Source organism: Ascidiella aspersa, chromosome 4 (assembly GCF_963924565.1).
Source record: "Ascidiella aspersa chromosome 4, kaAscAspe10.2, whole genome shotgun sequence".
NCBI classification, from domain to species: Eukaryota; Metazoa; Chordata; class Ascidiacea; order Phlebobranchia; family Ascidiidae; genus Ascidiella; species Ascidiella aspersa.
The window spans coordinates 27,738,440-27,759,889 of NC_139450.1; the positions used below are offsets into that span (position 1 = coordinate 27,738,440).

Consider the following 21,450-nt stretch of genomic DNA (forward strand, 5'->3'; position numbering starts at 1 on the left):
TTATGTAATTTTTTACTTAAGTTATTGCTCATAATCGGAGGAGTTTGCCAGTTTTAACAGTTTACAGTTTTATTTTTATGGCAAGCACTTGACTTAAAAGTTGACTTGCTCTAATTATGACTTGACTGGGACTTAACTTGGGCAACTGATGACTTGGACTGGGACTTGACATTTATCTCAAAAGACTAGACTTGGACTTGGGTTATTTTACGGAATGCCTTGACTGGGACTTAAGTCATTTCAAAATGGCTTGTTTACAACACTGCGCTGTTCTCGCCGAGGCAAAACAGTCACCTGCGTTGTAATGAATGAAGTCAATGCCTTGACTTGACTTAAGCGTTTAGTGTAGAATGAAGTGACACAAGTGTTTTGGACGAATTACTTGAGTCGAATTGTGTTTTCATTAAACACTTTTTTATAAAATTGGGTTATTTATCTTAATATTTGTACATACAACAACTTGCTTGCGATACGATAAGTTTTTGTTATTTGAAAGTTGAGTTGTTTCTCATAATCGAACAAGTTTGGCAATTTTATAGTCGAATCATTTCAAAACAGTGACTGAAGTCTTGTAAAATACCTTAAGTAATTTGAAAATGACTGGTTTACAACACTGACATTTTTTTACTATTTTTCTAGTTTACCAACACAAGTTGGCTTCGGTCACTGGGCATGTACCTGAACATAATGAAGTCCGGAAGGCCAAAGCGAGTTTAGGTTTACAAAGCCTGTGTTTTACAGTAATTGTAATGTCACAGATTCACAAATGATTTGACTTGACTTGATTTAGCGTTTCGGACAAATAACCTTGAATTAAGGTGTTTATATTAGGCATTGTTTAAGGTATATTGCTGATTGTCGGACGAGTTTACCAATGTTATATTTATGACGAGGACTGGACTTAGTTTAAATGTAACTGGGGCAACTGAGGACTTTTAAAAATGATTTGTTTAACCACTGGAATTTTATTACTATTTTTCTAGTTTAGACAAGTAGTTGGCTACAGTGAATTGTCGTCTTCCTGAACATAAACGGAGGGTGCTTTTCGCAAGCTTTTATTTTGATATTGAAACGTCGCGGAACAGGCGGCGCGGTGAGAGACACATTTTTTGGCACATCTACAGGAAAAACGAACTTTCTTTTTGCAAAATAAAGAACGAAGCGCCGCTCCATGGGTTAGGGAAGCACGCAATAGAAGAACACAACTCGTCACGATAGAATGATAGCACCTTGAATCGTCAGGTAAATTGGTTGCGAGCCGGCCACCACACTTATAGCTAGGGCGGTTATTTTTGGCCTTGTCAAAAAAAGACAAAATTTTGGAAAAAATTACACGTTAGGTCAAAGTTGATTAAAAATGCACGATCGCTTACAAAAGAGCAATATATTGAATACGCGAGTTCGCATACGACGCCAAGACACCAATGCAGTGCTTCACATGTTCTTTAAATCAATCTATTTCTTGTAGGTCAAAATTTAGACAAAAAAATATATTTTTAAGTCAAAATTTCTCATTTTTTTAGGTCAAAAATAATCGCCCCACTTACAACGAACACACACGCGTAAACATCAGAAACCTGTAAAAAACCTACGAGTCTGGCACACTTGAAACATGAACATGTATGGCTAGCGGCAGAATTTTTCGGGCTTTTTTCGAACGGTGTCATGACGTCACGATTTGTTAGGCGATTTTCTTTTTTAGAAATCCCCGGAAAAGTCGAGGGGCTCGATATAATGTATATTTAAGCGACGGAAAAGAAAAAAGCGGAACACGAGTAAAATTGTACGACAGTGGATCTTAAACTCTGATCCCTGGACCCCATTGGGGTACGTGGACTAGTATTAGAGGGTCCACTAAGGCCTAATTGAAATCGAAAACAACAGGATTTTTTTAGTCTACTACAGGGGTTCTTAAACTGGGGTCCATGGACCCCTTGGGGGTCCGTGAACTAGTTTTAGGGGGTCCATGAAGGCCTAATTAAAGAACCAGTGTATACTTAAAGATATTAATTTTTAAAAGAAAACACTTTAATTAAATTTAAACGGTTTTGCACTGAATGTATAGTTAGACTCCATTTAACTTTCACATTTTTCGGACCGAAATAACAAAGCCACGAAGTCTATTTGTATTGTGACGTCAATTTATGACGTCATTTTGGAGCATTTCTTGTCTACCGGGGTGCATGCAAAGCAAAAAAAAAATTTTAGGGGTCCGCGTTAAAAAAGTTTAAGAACCCCTGGTCTACTAGTTTTATGACGTCAATTTCAGATATCATCTCTAGAAATTGAATGCCGACGCTGGTCCACGCAAAACCATTTTTTTAGGGGGGTCGCGTTAAAAAAGTTTAAGAAGCCCAGTTGTATTAAAAGGAATATAAGTCGTTTCAATGTCTGTTATGCTGGTGTAACATCTAGGAGGAAGGACTGTTAGGTTTTGTGCATCCAAGTTTATAAGCGCCTAATGCGGGCAACGCTTTAAAACTATATGTTAGGTTAGTAGTTTCCAACTTGAGTGCGCAAAAACACCTTTGGGAAGTTGTAATGTACCAAAAAAAACCTCTAGTAACAGATACCCCACTATGGCGATACCGGAGAAACGTTTTCCTTTGAACAGCGTACAATTTTGCCGAGCATGATGTTACAGTTTCATGTCTGATTGTCATTATCTTCATGGCTGATAGTCATTCTCGAGGTAACTTCATAGACATAACTAAAAATACATTTGTTTTTCATGTTTTGTGCAAGATCCTGAATACTACAATGGGGTAGCAAAGACAAAAAGGGTGGAGAGTGCCACGTTATGTTCCACTTCAATTCAAACAACACAGTCGATAGCCAGGCCCAAATTTTCGAACAATCTCAATCTAACAACCGTTCGTTTATATACAGTTACTTGAAAATAGGCCTAACAACCAATCTCCAGTGTTGAAATTCGAAAAAGCAACGCGACGTCCGTGCATTTCCGCCCCTGCGCTCGTGCTACGTCATGGGGCTGGCGCTCAGCCAAGCATGGCGGACACGAAAGTGACGCAATACGGTTAGTTAAGGTAGGCGCGGCGCATAGCACTGATTTTGAAAACAAAACGCCGAACGTACACAAGTAGAGGGACAGCTGAACTATAAATGGCACAAGGTATTTCCGTTAATATCAGATCGTGGCCGATACCCGATGCCTGCCAAGTGATGGTATTATGGGTTCTCGTCCGATACTAAGGTGGTATCGGTGCCGATCCAATACCAAAATAAAAAATTCAGAAATGTTTTGCAAATTAACCCAGCGTTTTCAACCTTTAAAGCAGGGGTTCCTAATCTTTTCTAACGCGGACCCCTACATTTTTTTGGCTTTGCGTGGACCACGGTATAGGCAAGATAATTTCAAAAAAGGACGGCATAAATTGACGTCACAATACAAATAAACTTCGTAGATCTGTTGATTTCGGTCCAAAAAAGTGAAAGTCAGTTAGAGTCCCAATAAAGTCAGTGCAGAACTGTTTTATTTTTAAATAAACTTTTTTTGAACTCCTAAGGGGCCCCATGGACCCCAGTTTAAAAACCCTGCAAGAAAAGTAATTTCGGCTTAAAAGCCGTTTACCAGAAAGTAAAAATCTTGTTTGCAAGAAATTAGAGTTGCTTATTAGACTATAAGTAATTGTGCAATTTGTTATAGGTTCAGACGAATTTCACGTCAAAAAACACCAAACGTTACGCCAAGAAACCTCGGGTATCGCTATCGGAACATAGCCAAAAAAAAATCCCGAAACAGTAGCACCGCCGGAAAAGGACTACTTGAAAGTGTACCGAAACAGTAGCACCGCCGGAAAAGGACTACTTGAAAGTGTACTGGTCGTCGAACTGCTGTTTCCTGGCCTTTTGCTCGGCCTGGGTTCGCGGTCGTGGTCTTTCCCCGAAGATGAGAGCGCTGTCGTCGGTAACGCTTTTGGCGAGCGCTTGCATCGACGCCATCATTGTTTCGTGGCGCGGGGTCTGTTGGTTTTTATGGTTAGCATTTTTTTTACGTGTTATATATGTTCAGGAGTAACAAAATATGCTAAGAGTTTTTTTTCGCTTTGTATAGTTAGCAGATTTGTTGACTGTATGGCAAACATTGTTTCGCGATGCGGGGTCTGTTGGTTTTCAGGGTTAGATTTTGTTTCTTTCACTTGTCATATGCGTACAGGAGTTACAAAATATGCCGTGAGTTTTTTTTCGCTTTGTAGTTATTAGATTTTCTGGTTGTTTGATCGGTTGAAAACACCGCCGCGAAAATTAGCGTATTTAAATGTTTTGTACATTTTCTGATCTATCAAACAAAACAAAAATTCTTGTCTTTAAAACCAAAACTATTTCCTATATAGAATCAACCGAAATAAGTAAAACAAATATACTGTAGCGAAGATCGCCTTTTTCCTATTTCGCAATTGTACATTTATAAACGCGTGTTTGTGCTTTTGCTACCTCTTTACCTTAACTTAGCCATGTCGCAGCTACGCAATAAAGCACCAACCGCTTTTATACCACTAAAAAAAGAAAAAGAGACATTTTAATAAAAAAGTTTTGTTTAATAAAAAACTAAAATGTTAAAAAATGAAAAGCAGATTTCATTTTTGTAGGAAAGCCGTGACAACGTACGTCCGTTATTAAGAACAAAAAGCATATTTTTTCTTTCCTCGAGCTTTTTTTGGTGTTGCGTTCAACCGAAAAACAGCGTTTAAGTTTAGGTCAAAATTTTCGAACTCTTTACTAAATGTCCCAGTACAAAGCTGTAAAACAAACGTAACATTGTTAAATTAAATGAGACGTTTAGACCAAAATATCCATCGAAATCGACAGGGAAGTCATTATAGCAGCAGTGGTTCCCCAGTTGCTTTGGCTCGCGGCACACTAAAAAAAGTCTTAGTTATTTTGCGGCACACTTTTAACAGAACAACAATAGAGTAATTTTGCAATCGTTTTTAATCTTAACACACGCCAAACTATATCTAAAATGTTTCCAAATTATTAATTTGTAATGAATAGTGCGTATTTAAGTCTGAATGCTTGCGTGTGTATGCCCGTTGGTAATACAGATACCTTCTTTTCCGAAATTACAAATAGTTTCGCGCCACACTTAACGATCTCTCAAGGCACACTAGCGTGTCGCGGCACACAGTTTAGGAATCACTGCATTAGCTTTAGAGAATACTGACCGCTGTCTCGGCTTTGATAATGGTCGGCTTGGAGTAGGTCACCCTCGAGCTAGGGTTGTAGAGGGGCGGGTGGGGGCCGCGGTTGTCATGGAAACGGGGCGCCTGCTCGGCCAAACTGCCGCGACCTTTTTTGGAAAAATAGATAAATGCGAGTTAGACATTTGGAGCTGCTAAATGAAATGGCGAGTTAGGAACATGGCTGCCGAGTCGGACTCGGGACTCGGACGGTGTCGGTTTGTTTTGCGGACTCGAGATTCGAGTAAGACTAGCCGAGTCCCGAGTCCGACGTGCGCATGCGCAGTACCAATTTCGAAACTGATAGGGCCGTAAAATGCAAGTCGTAAATTTGGACCAGCATAGGGTGGAATATTTTACAACCCTGTATTGCGTGTGGATGAATTACATGGCACCCTTATGAGCAATTTGCTGAATATCAAACTTATTTAGGTTACGTAAGCCATGGTTTGGACGAATCTATCGTTTTGGGATTGGGAGTTAGCGTACTACTTATTAAGTGGGTGGTTTTAGCGAACGTTGACTTTTTAACAGTCGAGTTGTTTCACTTTACACAACATGCGATTTTTCAGAAAAAATATGGTGGTATTTTCACAAGTAAGCAGCAATTCTACAGGTAACACCGAAAGCATCCTTTACTTTTTTCAATAGCCCGGTTGTTTAACTTTGCACAACAAAATACTTAACGCTCGTATTTTCACAACTGAGCAGCAACTTTACAGGTAACACCGAAAGCACCCTTTACTTTTTTCAATAGCCCGGTTGTTTAACTTTGCACAACAAAATAGTTAACGCTCGTATTTTCACAACTGAGCAGCAACTTTACAGGTAACACCGAAAGCCTCCTTAATATCTAGCGGTCCCGATGGCTCGACAATTTGATTGAAAGCGAAGCATCAGGAGAAATATACGGTGGACCCCTCTGTAAACAAGGTCAAGACAACTTACCCCAAGCCAGGTTGATATTAACCGGTAGCGAAGTGGCGAAGGCAGCGTTCATTGCTTCTCTCTGCATTTGCTGCGGTGGTACGTTGTACGCTCTGTTGTGCATCGGGTGAAAACCTGCAAGGGGCACACTTGTGATTTAAAATAAAGACACAAAACACGACGTTTTCGTATTTTATTGATCGAAGGACAATGGGGGAATGGGGGTAACTACTGCAGGGGTTCTTTTAAACTTGAACCCCTAAAACTTATTTGGTGCGTGTGGACGAGGGTCTGCATCAGGTTGTTTAAAGATAACGTCATACATTGACATCATGAAAATGTTTTCAGGTAAAGAAATATAAATAGGAAATAAAGTATAAATACAAGAAGGTGACCAAGCTTTTTTTCTATAAAAGTCCTTTCTTTTAAAAAATTAATTTCATTTCCAAATAATACAACATATTTGACCTAGGCCTTCATGGAGCCCCTAAAACTAGTCCACGGACCCAAAAGTTTAAGAAACCCTGGATTATACTGATAGCCAATTGGCCGCCAACCTTACTTTTCCTAAAAACAAGTGAAAACCTCCCCCAAGACACGCCCCTAGCCCCGCCCACAAGCCCAATTCTGGGTTTAAAATCAAAACGTATTCGTCTTAAAGCCCTTTACAGCAGGAATCGCATCGATTTCAAGGACAAAAATAACCATAAATATTAGAGCAACGAATTGCCTATCGTAAGAATCGAACCAGGGGGAGTGCTGATACTTTCCGAAGGCTGTGGCAAATGTGTTGCAATATCACGTAGTAGAGATCAACGAGTATGTCAAGTATGTATAACACGTCCAATAAATCTAAGCGTTTTTAAATAATCTCATTTATAGTGTTTTAAGTGTTGGTGTTGTGGTTACGAGTGTAAAGTTTTTCAATGTGATCATTTATGAAACATCACGGCGGACATTTCACCTTCTTCGCTTTCGTCTGATTCGTCAGAATCGTTGTCGTCATCCTCTTCGCTTGAGTGATTTTCCTCGCCGAACAACACTGACAAAAAAAATATTAACAATAAAACATCGCTTTATACTGACAAAACAAAAATTTTGAGGTTATGTAGCCAAGTCCAACCAACTGAAAAGTAAAAATCGAACATTTTGGTAGTAATATTTAAGTTTCTTTGCCCTGTCGAAAATTCGTGACTAAGTGTTGCGAAACGTGTCGCAAAGGTTATCATCAACTCACAAAGTATGCATGACTAGAAAATCAACTTTGGCCTAAATCGCCCGATTTTGCGAATATTTTGCCTCTTATATGTGAATGCTAACAAATCCACACTGATGGTACATAGTAAGCTAGCACCTTACAGCTATTCATTTTCAGCGCAAGCAAAAATACTTTTTGGTTGCTGAAACCAGGTGGTTTGCAGCGTTATAAAGAAGCAAAAAAATAAATATGCTACTATTCATTTTGAAAAATTTTGGAATTTTTTTTTAAATATTTGGAAAATAAAAACACTGCAAAATTTTGAAGAATCACTGATAGAGTGTAACCTAAAACCTAAAAGGAGCTAACCATAAAAAGAACAAAACTCACAATTGTCGCCCAGTTCCAGCTCGTCAGACTGCGATTGCTTGTTGGACTTTTTGTGCTTTCCCTTGCGCTTTGAGCTTCGCGGGGGCATACTTCCCAGTCCTGCGTGTTCAAAAAACGAAAACTAGTTTAGACCAAGGGTTCTCAAAATAGGGGTGGGGCGGGGGGTATGCGCATTAAGTTTTCTTCGCTCGCAATGTAATGATTTTGCGCAGCAGTGAATTAAAGAAATTGCTGCTGCCAACGGTTACGTGGCAAACGAGAAAAATTAAAGCCTACGAAGTGAAGCGTTTAAGGTGAAACAACGACGTGTTTTAGTTTATCTGCTGGCGTGTTTATGATGTAAGTCTTTAGGTAGACTCTTAGACGCTCTACTCGACCAATATGTAATTTTGACAGGCCAAATATCAATAAATTTACATAAAGAACATTGTTTTTACAGTGGGAATTTACGGTATGCTGCTAAATCCTGCGTCTAATAAAAAAAACGGCATCGGATTGATGTATTGGCAGTAAGCATTTTTTTACAGTAAAAAACTTTTTTAAATGAAAACCAGATAATTAAATGTCGTGATTGGGTAACTACATAAAATCAGTTAGGCGCACTAAGCTTCAGTTGCAAGGCATGTGCCGCTAGAAAAGAACACATATCAACTTATTGAAGTTAGTGTAAGGCTACATACTAACGAGGCAGTCCGTAATCCTGTTCATAAGTTATTTGGTATTGTTGCGGATAAATCCGTAGCCCTATTGAATTGACCAGTGTGCTCCGTTGGTAGAGCGACGGTCCCGGTGTGGCCGGAGGTCGTTAGTTCAAACCTCACTGCAGGCTAGGGCTGTTTTTCTAGTCTACCTTGCTTGCATTATTAATCGACAGATCGGTTAGTCTGCGATGCTTTACGGGGCTCTGTTGAACTGTTTATTGTGTGCGCGTTTAGTTACTTGGTGTTGTTAGTACGAAGAATAAGTCCTGAATTTAAACACGTTCCTCAGTTTAATTCAGGGGTGGGCAAATTTATTCAATAGAAGAGCCATTTGCAAAAAATACAAGCACCAGAGAGCCTCAAAAGTATTCAAACAGAGGTTTATTTCATTGACTAGTATAGAGGTATACACATAGTTTTCTTCCCACTCTAGAGTAAACCTCTGTTTTTATTTTCACATTTTCGTTTTTTCCTAGCATTAGATGTCATCGTTTTCAGTTTGCAGTGAATTTAAGCAGACTAAAAACTGCGCTAAAGCTTACTGTCTTAGCAATGAAATTGTGTTGACTTGCTGTTAACTAACTCTTCGGGTTCTAAGTCTATTGTTACGTCATAAACGAAATGCTGGCCCAAAATAGTGAAAAGATAAAGAGAAACGTTCATAAACGGTACTCTTGGTAGCCGTTGCATTATTTTGGGATTTTACGATTCGACTAAAAGCGCCACAAAAAACATGCCGGCGAGCCGCAGTTTGCCCATCCCTGGTTTAATCAAATAAGTCCAAAAATAGGAATTTCCGATTTCCACTAAGATTAGTAAAATAAACTTTCTTTGCAAGAGGACAGGGCTCTGTGAATCTCGGTACAAGCCCGCACCCCCAACCGCCTTTAAATGCCTCTCTGCTAAATCGTGTCGCTTTCTATTTTATCTCGCCTCTTTTTCCACGGCATTCATTTCGTTTGTGGTTTTACGAAAAGGATCCGCGGCAGCTTCGTATAATGCGGATAATAAAACACAGGCGAGGTTAAATTAGGAATAACCGCGGGGGAGTCAGCTTTTGCATTGTCTAACAGGGAATACCAAAACTGTAAATAAACATTCCACTTTTTATATAGTGCGATTCCCACGTACGTAAAAGTTGAAATTTATATTTTGCCTGGGCATTTTTCATGGACGTATTTTACCAAGATTTTTTATGATATTAACCCACAAGTACAAATAAGTAACAGCTGCAAACGTTTAAGTACACGGAATACTTACCGGGGTCGGGACTTGAACCGGCGGTGCTAGAATTTCCTATTGAGTCAGGTAGGCCCAGTTTGGTTCCGTGCGGTGGCTTGTCAAGCTTTAGTGTCCTGAAACTGGTCGACAAGGACCTGGAAATAAAGTGTCAGCTGCAGGAAATTAAATCTTTGGGCGGTTGTAGGTATTTTTTCATTATAATGCGGGAAGCATTAAACTTTAGGTAAATGGTAGTGATGTTTAATTAGAATAGTTTCAGCAATAACGTGAGATGTCCTATTAGCAAAAAGATAATTAGCCTTCTAATTTTCAATTTATGCTTAGCCATATAAATGCAAATAAATGGTTAGCTTCGGTTTTTAGTTTTGTTATTCTGTTGTTTAACCATTGCATTAGTTTTTTTAGTTTTATATGTGTACAAGCGTGTCAAGTCAAGCATGCAACCTCTACAATACAATGCAAGAAGTTTGTCAGTGTAAACACAAATACTTTATAATTAGGGAAAAACCAAAAAAAAATTCAATATATAATTTAAAAAAACTTTAATTAGTAAGGTTTGCATGATTATGCAACAAGATATCTGTGGGCCTATATGGTCTCAATAAAATAAAAAGATATCCGATTTGAACCTGGAAACAGGGTCTTGCGAAGCGGCGTGGTGCTTGTTAGACATGATTGGCTTCCCGCCAAGATTTGAGTTATCGAATCCGCGAGTTATCTTGAAACCGGTCCTCTGAGCATCTTGGCTTCCGTAGGAAAGACTGTCATCCTCCTGGCTCACAAGTTCTAGACCCTTCTTCACTTGGTGGAAAAGACTTCCATGGCCATAAACCGACGCCTTCTACAATGATTTTAAGGTATTTTTCAATTTAGTAGGAATATTAAGCTCATATAGAAGTACAACAGATGTTAAAATGAAAAAAAAAATTTTCCATTATGCTCCAATATTTTTTATGTCTTTTTAGTCTAAGTATTTTTAATACAATTGCAGGGTCTGCTAGATTTTCCATTTAATAAAATTGTAAAACTTTCTGAGAAAAACAGTGCGGTTTGCAAAATTTCAGGCAGTTGCTTTAATAAGGATTTAACCTTTTTAATAGCATTTCTAAAAAAAATAGCATAATTAAACTGCTCACGTGGTTTTAACTGAAAAATAACAATATGATGACACTTTTCTGTACAACTATTATTTCTAAAACAAAGTATTTTTTAACATTACAACCATTTATCGAAAAAAGTTAAAAATAAACTTCCGCAGAATAAAGATATCAGCTTACTGTCTTTTCTTGTTTGTACAAAAGGTAGTTATCATTGTTTGTGATGTCAAAGATACAAGTTGTAGCCACCGCAACCTAAAAGAAAGAAAATAAAGAAATTGCCGTACAAAACTAATAAAACTTTTTTTTCTGAGAAAGATTAAATCGTTTTACCACCTTTTTTATGGAGATATACTTTTACATTTATTGATTTAAATATACATTCCTTCATAAAAAAAAATGGGCGCCAGAGAAACAGGAAATGTCTTGGCGGGCAGTGTCAAAAAAGAGGATCTCAAAAAACATGTGATTCATTTTAAACGAACCTTTAATATCCTTGTTTTAACAAGCCTGTTATTTTAGTAATAGGTCAAGAGACTTTACAAGAGTAATGCATTTAATACAAAATTCTGAAATCAATAAAAAAATGGTAAGAATTATTTTTGTCTAAAGTAGTTTCTTGAAAATGAGACTGGATTATAATGCTTGGCGGGCCATAGTTTTTTCAGGCCTGAACTGAAAATAACTACATTTATTCACTTCACAGGTCACTTGGGCGTAACAACCTAAGAACACTTGGCTCAGAATGTTGCTATTTTATCTATTTTAACTATATATTGGAGCAAAGCATTGTAATAATTTGACATCAGATTAGATTGCGATACATTTTGACAAAAATATTGGGTGATGGCATCGGAATAACATTAAAAGTATATATCGTACATCTCATGTACAAAACCAAGGGATGTATCAAAAAAACATATCTACAAACGGTAGTGTCGGACATTTGGCTTACCTCTGCCCCAGTTGTCTGCGAAAATTTGTCCACGGCAAGTTTCAAGGCTTTCCAGGCGTCTCTCTGGGCACTACTCATTATGCCTACTAGAAGAAGCCCTAGTAAACATTGCAAAAAAACTATTACACTAACTTTAATAGGCTATCACAATTACTCATTGAGGATTTACATAGGGCAAATTAGCCATGTGAAATTCAGATAACCAAGAGTTATTTGCATGCAGACAAATGGCAAACAAAATTTGTATAAAACTCTTTTAGAAAACTGCAAACAGAAAATGTAGAGACAACAGTGCTTACAGCTCGAATATAGATAAGGAAAAAGGCAATTATTTATTTTAGGCAAACAAACAAACAAGCTGAATTGACAAAATATGCAAAGTTACCCAATAAGTTCGTCATATTTTGATGGATAGGCAGCAGATTTTACAATTGCTACTCTTTTTTGTGTTCAAAAAAGTATTTAGTAAGCATTACAATGCCTTTACATTGTATCATTAAAAAAATTCCGAAAATATGGCATACAGTATAAGACAAATGGACATTCTGCATATATAAAGGTTACAAAAATGAACACAGCACAGTACACTACATACATACAAACAATGTAAACTACATACATCCAGTTACAAGTGGCTGTGGAATCTGTAAAAGTTAAACTTGCGTTATATCTATTTTAGGAAAATACTACATGAAAACGAAAAACTGAATGCTATATTGTCAATAAACGCTCTTAGATTTGGATAAAAATAACAATTTTTCACTTTTGGGTGACTTTAACATGCAACTACAATTGATACTCTACAATTGGGAGTATGTATCAAAGTAGAAAAAACAAGGTAATTTTTTATCGTTTTTAGTTTAATTTTAAAGGAAGCACTGTGGTACTTTAGTAAAACTTCACTATTTTTTGTTTTCTTTTGAGGCAGTGTATTTTACAAAAGTCCTTTAACAATAAAATCCAGCACTTTCCTGCTGACAGTTATCGTTTAAGTTCAGCGCTGCTTTGTTTGCTCAATTTCTTAAGCTCGGTAAACATTACCGTTACATTGTTCACAGTCACGGCCAGGGTAAGGGGGGTACCCCCACTTTGCTCCGACTTAGGCCTGCCCTTGGCAACTTTATGGGGTTTGCTGGTTGGTGAAGGGTGTTCAGATTTTGGCTTCTCTTCCATGGGTTCCTCCTTTTCGAGGGGTATTCCCCCAGGCCCCGGGGGCATCTGTGCAACAAGCCTTGTAGCTTCTTGCTGTGCCACGATGTGTTGATTGAGGCGGGGCTTGCGCGTCGATGTGCCTTTGCGTACATCGCACATAGAACACTTAAACGCCTCCGGCGAATTGGTAAAAGTGCACACGCTGCAGTCCCAGTACTCGTCCTGCAAGACTTTGGCGATTCTCTTGCGCGACTGCAGCACAGACTTGCGGTCGGACATGCTCTTGAGTTTTTAACTTTAAACAAGGTAGGAATTAATCTGTGAAAACATTTAAAACTGGTTTTAAAATGGAACCTACAATTAAGAGTATACAACACAAATAACATAGGTAAAATGAGGCAGTGGTTTTTTAATGTTTATTGTTACTCCTGAGAAGAACAACAAGGAATCAATTCCTAAAACAACAAACAAATGGGGTGGTAATTTGTATTTAATTGTTCATAACAAATTTTTATGTTTTACCATTGAAATCTATACGATTTTTGCGAGACAGCATCTCACAATTTAATAAAATAACTCTTGAAAAATATTCTACTTTAAAAACCACTAAAACACAGAAACAATTTTTGAAGATCATGTGCTTAGTAAGTAATCACAATAAATAGAAAACTCGTCAAAAGATTTTACTGCGCTATGATGTTGTCTTAACTTGGTAGCAACTACAGAAATATTTTTTGCATCTAAAATGCCTTCTTGGTCAACTGAAGGCAAGCTATCAAGCAAAAGTTCCTTTTCCGCTAGCCAAACTGATACAGAAGCGTGTAGGTTGGTTAACCAAAGTAAGATTTCTGATAACGCAGGTTCTGTGGCCGATCTAACCGCAATGTCGGAGGTGTTTAAACTCCTGACGGCCTGACCACAGTTTTCTGCTGATCTGGAAATCCGTTTTTTGCAATCTTGCAAAATTAGCAGCTTAGACCGAAGCTGCTTGACAACTGCATTTCCATTTGAAACCAACTTTAGAGATAGCCTTTCCGCAATGTCAGGAAATTGTGTTGATATTGGGTTTGACGACAAGTCCACTCTTTGGCAGCACGTTAGTTGTTCGGCGAGGTTGCTTAGAGATTCAATTAACACATTGCATTCGGAACAGGTTTTATCCCAGCGCTCACAGCTCTCTTGACAAGTTTTCAGTGATTTGCCTATTACTTTCCTAGCCTTATCCATGGCCTAAACCTGGCAAAACATGAAAAATACGATTGCACCACATACAGAACATGTGTAAAAAATAAGAGTTGTGTGTTGTGCACATATATGAGACAAGTAAGAAAACGATACAAAAATATACAGGAATGGAATAAACATGATTTTATCACAAAATAAAGTCGGTTGGTAAGAGCTGAAAAATAACACATTTAGTTAGAAGTTGAAGATTGGATAAGGTAAAATACAGCTATCCAGCACATTGGCATGATGATAAAAAAGGAAAAGTCTTCGGTAAAATATTTTTTCGGGTAATTAGATATCTGACAACTAAATTCAAAGCAACAACAATGGCACATTACAAAGTAACACATCAAAAACGACATCAAGAAAAAATATTTGGCAGCACAATTTGGTCCAGTGGATAATTAGAGATTGAAAGTCTATTTTCCTTGCATTTTGTCACTGAACATCAAACATTCCAGCTGAAACAAAAACAATCCAATAGTAACCAAATTTTAAATAGCTTACATACATTATCACGTAATAGTTTTCAAGTTTATAACTATACTAATGCTTTACAAAAAAATCTAGTAAAATTAATCAATTGTTTTCGAAACATATGGGATAACATGTCTTTCGTTTAGTAATATTGGATTTTAGTTACTATTGTTATACTGGTGCATTTTAAAGAAAAAATAAATAAATAAAATAAAACTATCCAATCAGAACCTGATTGAAGCCCTTTAAAGCACTGCATAAAATTTTTCATCTGTAACTTTAGGATTTCGCTTTGGATTGTGTTGCGATGGGACACATCCTTTATGCCCATGCGCTTCAATTTTTGATCGTTTAACATGAGAAGGGTTTTACCTAAAACAATGAGTTAGAAACACAGATTAAAATTAAAAATAACAAGATGTGTCGCGAAAATAAATTTTCTGCCCACATAACAATAAGAATTATATATATACATAACAGGTATTCAGCATGTGGTATTTGGTAACTAATTACATCTATAAAACATACTTGAAAACCTTATATGGGTTTAATAGTGACTTATGTGAGACCAAAAGTAAGTGTATTAAAAGTAAAAGAAAAGTAATTGTAAAGTGCTTTACTACATTTGTAAGTACACATAGTTTAGTGAGCAGGCTAGTGAACAATAATCTGACTACCTGTAATATCGTTATGGGCAAACACTTCTGCATACTTGGCTTGCGATTGTGGCACATGTCTTTTCAGCCATTTGCAAACCTCACTTTGGGTCCAAACATAAACTGGCTTGGTTTGGCGAACAGGTAAGGTGTTGGGAACTGTATAAGTAAAAAACAATTGTATCTGACTTCCACCAGAAAGGGGTTTATACTGGGGGTTAATTCACACCTTCTGTTTAAATATGCATTTTGTAACCCTTTGCTTTTACAACAAGTTTGAAAACTAAGAATTTTAAAACAGGAAAGTATGATTTACAAAGGATACCAGAGAGAAAATATGAGAAAAACATCTTGAACCCTTGCTTAAGAATACTAATACCTGGCCAATTGCTTCATTTAAGATATTTTACAGGCAAAAGTTTGGTTTAAAATGGCAGTGTCTGTATTTTATTAGACCAAAGCTATACAAGATCAGTAATAAAGCAACAATAACCTGCAATTGAAGAATGACCAGCAACTACTGAAGGTCTTTGGTGGTATGCAAGGGTTAGTGAATCCTGCAACAAAAATATTTTACTTTAATATATTTCTTTAAATTTCAAAAATATATACATTCGTGAAATAATAAATATAACCTTTTTGTGGTGTAATGAAGTATAAACCAATGTTAAGTTCTTTATATGCAATACTTCAAAACGGGTTCTTAAACAGCTAACAAATATACCACCATGTCAGGGATGGCGAACCACTGGCCAGAGATCACAAAGTGACCCACCACACATTTTTATGACCCACTTGCCTATCTAGAAATACTGAAATGCTAGCCACCATTTTCAGGAAATGATAAATGTGAAAAAAACAATTCTATATCATATATAGCGCTACACTGTTTAAATTAGGGCTGCCCAATCTGGGCGTAGTGAAAAAGTGTTTTAGGGGTGACGAGTAAAGGCCAATATTAAAAAATGCATGCAGAAAAGCAGATAATTATAAGCATTTTGTTCATCACTGTAAAACGTAAAGGGTGGCAGAAAATTTAGAGCTTGCAGACTAAAAGTTGTGAATGCCCTGTGACCATGCTGAAAAGCTTTCTGCTGAATAGCTGTAATCCCATTAAAAATGCTGTACTGTTTGTAACTATTTAGGTTCTTAATATTCGTGGAAATCCAAATTTGAAAATCGTTAAATTAGCAAATAATTAAATATATGACCCCCGGTCATTTTGTAATGATTAAGGTCATGTTTTTGACTTGCGCGATGAAACAATTCGCCATCCTATGCAAACTTCTTGTTTACCTGATGAAAGAGCGACACTGCGGTAGTTTTAGATTCAAGGATGTCAGAATCCGAACCGGGCCGTCTTCGAATGCCAGGGGACGATACTCCAACATGGAGATTTCTCATTGCATTGGTTTCTAACACTGAACCTGAACTGCCTGTAAAAGAGACAGCATTCACATCAGTGAAAAAAATTCTGTTGAATACTTTTAATACAACAGGGGTCACCATTGCTTGCTGGAAAAAATGCGGCCCAGTGATTTTAAAATTTCAGCAAACCAGACATTTCCCACACGGTTACTAGTTCATTGGTGGCAGCCAAAGATTTGCTACAAAAGTTTTTCTGACATAAACTACAAAAAATCTACTTTTTAGTTGTACATCAATAGGCTGGGCATATTTCACATCAAATGACGTCACTTGCAAGGGTAAAAAAATTGGGCAACTGTAATAAAGTGTTTGCTAAAAAATATTCCAAGAATATTCTTTCTATAATTTGAACAGCTGAAAATGATGTACTACACCGAAAAACCACAAGCATGACAGAAGTTTATCGCATTGAAGCAAGTTTTGCGGCTGAACATGGCTAAGTGTGCAACTGCATGGGGATTGGCCTAACATTCCAACCTGGTCTATTCGCTGTTGAATTAATGCACACAACTCAATAAGCATCTTTAATAGCAAAATTATGTGAAAAGTTTACCCAATCAGCTTTACATTTTATACATTAAAAGTTACTATAACCCGAAATGCTCACCTCAATGAAAACAATTTAACAAAAAAAATATAAAACTCTAAGACCGAAAGAAATCCATTTCTCACCAGTTCTGTGAAATGGTCGTTGGGCATGTGCACCAGCACTGTGGTGGCGCCGATGTGAAGAATTCATATCCGACATCTTACAAATGTTGTCAAACCTTTAAATTAACTTATTTTTTTCATAAAAACTTGCTGGATAAACCTAAAATAAATAAAACAGTAGGTGGTAAAATGGGCTAATAATGTGCTGATATGACAATTTGGCTAGAAAACATTTAAAAAGAGACTAGGATTGAATCTCAACGACTTGTTTGCAATATCTACCTGACTAATTTAAAGTTAGTTATTAATTTTGTAATAGAAACCAATTGTTTAACCATCACAAACTTATGGATGTGCAACTCAAGGCGCTGGTCTACAATCCTACCACAACGCATATTATTTGGGTCAGGGTGCGGGTTAGCGTTTTGGTTAGGATGGGTAAAGTATTATTATTCAATAGTGAATATAATAATACTTGACCCACCCACACCCAAACGCCAACTCGCATCCTAACCAAAATATTGTGCGTTGATTTAATGACTGTGGTAGGATTCTAGACCAGCGCCCCATTGGCTATTGTGTGCTCTGAATAAGTTCAGAATAGGAAATTCAAACCGCTTTATAACAAATTAGATTTGCGGACGCATATCTAACGGTTTCTTGTTGTTCTCGTAAACAGCATAAAGTTTAAAAAAGATGTTTACCTCAGCTGATTGCCAATGTTATGTACGTGACTTTCACCACTCTCTGACCATACGTGTTAGCAGTCACGTAAATCTTGCATTGCAGTTTTAACACCATAAAAGTATTACGCAGAATCTTGACTTGCACGTTGCATTTGCAACGTTGCAGCAAAAGTCAACATGTTGGGCGCAAGTTCATCTATTAATAATGTCGCTTTGTTTTGCAATAATCCCTTTAAACCACGTGGTGGCTCTGCCCAACCCGGTTTTTCCAAATCCATCCACATTTAGCCAAAAAGCTCTTTTGCGATAAAATGCCTATTCCAACGAAAACTAAATGGAAAACAGCCTTACCTTGATCAGTTAATCAGACAATGATTTTAGTTTTTATTCCCAATGACCGGAAACCACTCATTTCTGTAATCAGCTGTTTTTCAAAAAGTTACTGAAGCATTGCTGGTGAAAAGTCTTTGAGGCGTGTTGCTGCATAGGACAGTAGCCTATTTTCTTAAAAAATGTCGGAAGAATGCCTAAAGGACAGTCTGGACTCTTCGCTTGGATCGCAGTGCGACTTATTCGCTTCTTTAACGCAACCACTTGGCAACCTTGTATGTGCAAGGTAAGTAACTAAACTTGAATCTGTCGTTTTTGCCTATTAGTATTAAATGAATGGCATTTCATGATTACATCAGACAGAATGATTTACGGTTGCATCAGATAAATTATGTACGCGTTTTGAACACTTTTTCAGTGATTTGGCGAGCCAGTTGTCACTTGAACAATATGACAGCGATGAAACAATTCTGTCGGTTGGTAGCATTGACCTACCAAACACAGCTACAGCTAAACAGGTAAGTCGCTGTGTATTTCTGCAACAAAAAACTATAACAGCTGATTTAGGTGTACACGAATACTTTTCGTCACAGTTTGGATTTTTATTTGTCCACCATAATTACTTTTGGAATTATTTAACAGTTAGAAAACCGATTTGCTAGTCATAAAACGCATTTTTTTTTGTAAATAACAATTTTAGGGCAGTTTGATTTCAGCTGCAATTTGCGTGCAACTAAAAAAACATCTTGCACCATACACTGTCAAACCTTTTGCCAAACGCCACTAAAGCACTCAACATGGAATATAAATGTTATGTATTAGTCATTGTTTGTGTGTTACAAGGTGGAAGCTTTCAGCCTTGGAAGTGCGTTGAATGAAACTGTAGGAACAGACGCCGCCGGTTGCTGTTCTCAAGAGTTGTTCACTCAAATAGACAGCACGCAAAATTTTGCCAGCTGCGAAACTCCTACGCCAGGTATTGAACGTCTGTTGAAAACCGTTATCTTAACTTTAGTTTACAGTGTTGACTTGACTTGGACTTATGTCATTATGATAAATAACTTGGGTTTAAATTAGGTGTTTTTATTAATTTTTTTTTAATGAAATTGGGTTATTTATCTTTATTTTTGCGCGTAGAACAATTTGCTAGCTGTATGTTGCGTTTTTGGTATTTTTAGTTGAGTATTGCTAGTATTTGAAAGAGTTTACCAATTTTAATAGTGTAATGTTTAATTTATTTCAATAATGACATGACTTGAAGTTGACTTGCTTTTAAAATAACTTGACTTGGGCATATGATGACTTCGACTGGGACTTGACTTTCTATTTTACCAGAAGACTTGACTTGGACGTAAGTTGTTTTAGAAATAACTTGTCTGGGACTTAAGTAGTTTCAAAATGACTTGTTTACAACAGTGTAAGTTTCAATGCGCTATAAGTATTTTATATTGACGTCTTTATTTAGATGGATTTCAAAACGTGGTATCCGTGTCCGAGCAAACGGGTAAGGTTGGACGGAAAAGAAGAAAAAAGAGAAAAAGGTAACACCAAATTCAGATGTTTGGCGTACCCTGACTTTATGTTTGTTTGTTTGTTTTTGCAGAGTGTGCTATAATCCAAAATACCAATACCAGCAAATCCAATCCCGTCTTAGCCAACCAATTTTAGGAAAAAATAACAACAAAGACAAAATTTTTAAGGTAAATTTTCGTACGTGGTATAAGCATACATACACGCCTCGCAATTTTTTCAAAACTCTTACAAAGTGATAAAACTCATATTCATAAAATAGGATTGTAAGAGCCACTGTTTTCTTTTCTTTTTTAGCAACAAGTTTGCTTTTTCAGAACCACTGTTCTCTTATGGAGGAACTCAATCTTATCGAAGCAAAATTCGCCACCATTAACCTTCTGATTTCGATTTCCAATTTCGGTATATTAATATTTTCTGAAAATTAAAATCGAATTTATTCTTTTTCGCGTTAAAATTATTTTAGAACAGGCTGATTTGGTGCTTCAAAACCAAGTGCAAAAACGCTTGCTACACATCCAATCATCGCTGCATGAAAAGCCGTTAGAATCGAATTCTTCAGAAAGGTAAAACATCCCATATTGACAGCGAATATGTCCCGCGAGATTACAGAATATTCCACATGTGATTCGATATGAGTAAACATTTTAAAATTTCGTGTTTTTATACACCAAAAAATGTGATGAAGGCGTGTGACATTGTGTTTTGCGAATGAACTTTAATGATTTCACTAAAACGTCTCTTGGCGTGTTTTCGCGGCGGCCCAATACTACAAGGCGGATAAGAGCAAATCTTTGTCAACCTATCTCTCTTCACTTTTTTTGTGAGCTTAAAGTGAACACAAGACAATAGAATCAACAAATACAAATTTAATTGATATAAGCCAAGTCTTTGTATTGCGTCCGCAAATTTCACAATTTTTTAGGAAATCTTGCTGAGCTTTAATATCAATCAACATAACAACAAAATCCAACCACAACACAGTTTACGGTCGGTACCCAAGGGTTGAGAAACACTGCGCTAAATTATTTGTAGTACTGTAATCAGTGTTGTAAACAAGTCATTTTGAAATGACTTAAATCCCTGTCAAGTCATGTGAACAATAACTTAAGTCCAAGTCAAGTCTTTTGCAGAAATAACAAGTCCCAGTCCAAGTCATCGGTTGCCCAAGTCAAGTCATTATAAGAGGAAGTCAATTTCATTTCATGTCATTGACATAAAAGTAAACTGTTAGGATTATAGAATTGGTAAACTTGTCCGATTATAAGCATCAGTTTAACTAAAAAATAACACAACTCAATATACAAAAATAAAAAGGCTTAATGTGCAAAACTTTAAATAAATTTTAATAACAAACGCCTTTAATATCGTTATTTGACAAAATGACTCAAGTCCAAGTCAAGTCATTTTGGTCAAAGGACTTAAGTCAAGTCAAATCATTCGAAAACAGTAACTTAAGTGCACTTAAGTTAAGTCAATGTCCTAAGTCATTACAACACTGGTAGTAATATTGTATCCCTGCCGTTCTCTCGCTATATTATTTTGCGGCTACAATTTTTGAATATAATTCAGTGATAGCGAAACCCGAGGGGAACGTACCGA

The 21,450-nt window shown here is 36.9% G+C and overlaps 3 protein-coding genes across 3 annotated transcripts; all 3 read right to left on the bottom strand.

Moving 5' to 3' along the window:
- Nucleotides 1–1,053: 1,053 nt before the first annotated feature.
- On the bottom strand, nucleotides 1,054–11,803 carry LOC146157280 (uncharacterized). The gene is made up of 9 exons (XM_083387024.1): nucleotides 11,712–11,803; nucleotides 10,937–11,011; nucleotides 10,289–10,500; nucleotides 9,678–9,793; nucleotides 7,717–7,815; nucleotides 7,093–7,170; nucleotides 6,150–6,263; nucleotides 5,187–5,311; nucleotides 1,054–3,984 (listed from the first exon to the last, which is right to left on the bottom strand). The coding sequence occupies exons 1-9, from the start codon at nucleotides 11,787–11,789 to the stop codon at nucleotides 3,826–3,828; spliced, it is 1,056 nt and encodes a 351-aa protein (XP_083243150.1). The 5' UTR covers nucleotides 11,790–11,803; the 3' UTR covers nucleotides 1,054–3,825.
- Nucleotides 11,804–11,809: 6 nt separating this feature from the next.
- LOC146157281 (RING1 and YY1-binding protein-like) lies at nucleotides 11,810–13,175 on the bottom strand. The gene has a single exon (XM_083387025.1). The coding sequence runs from the start codon at nucleotides 13,140–13,142 to the stop codon at nucleotides 12,693–12,695; it is 450 nt and encodes a 149-aa protein (XP_083243151.1). The 5' UTR covers nucleotides 13,143–13,175; the 3' UTR covers nucleotides 11,810–12,692.
- Nucleotides 13,176–14,105: 930 nt separating this feature from the next.
- LOC146157282 (sterile alpha motif domain-containing protein 12-like) lies at nucleotides 14,106–18,134 on the bottom strand. The gene is made up of 7 exons (XM_083387026.1): nucleotides 18,007–18,134; nucleotides 17,324–17,462; nucleotides 16,520–16,659; nucleotides 15,717–15,780; nucleotides 15,245–15,382; nucleotides 14,799–14,939; nucleotides 14,106–14,551 (listed from the first exon to the last, which is right to left on the bottom strand). Exons 2-7 carry the CDS (start codon nucleotides 17,397–17,399, stop codon nucleotides 14,529–14,531), a joined length of 582 nt encoding a protein of 193 aa, XP_083243152.1. The 5' UTR covers nucleotides 17,400–17,462; nucleotides 18,007–18,134; the 3' UTR covers nucleotides 14,106–14,528.
- Between the last annotated feature and the right edge of the window lie 3,316 nt (nucleotides 18,135–21,450).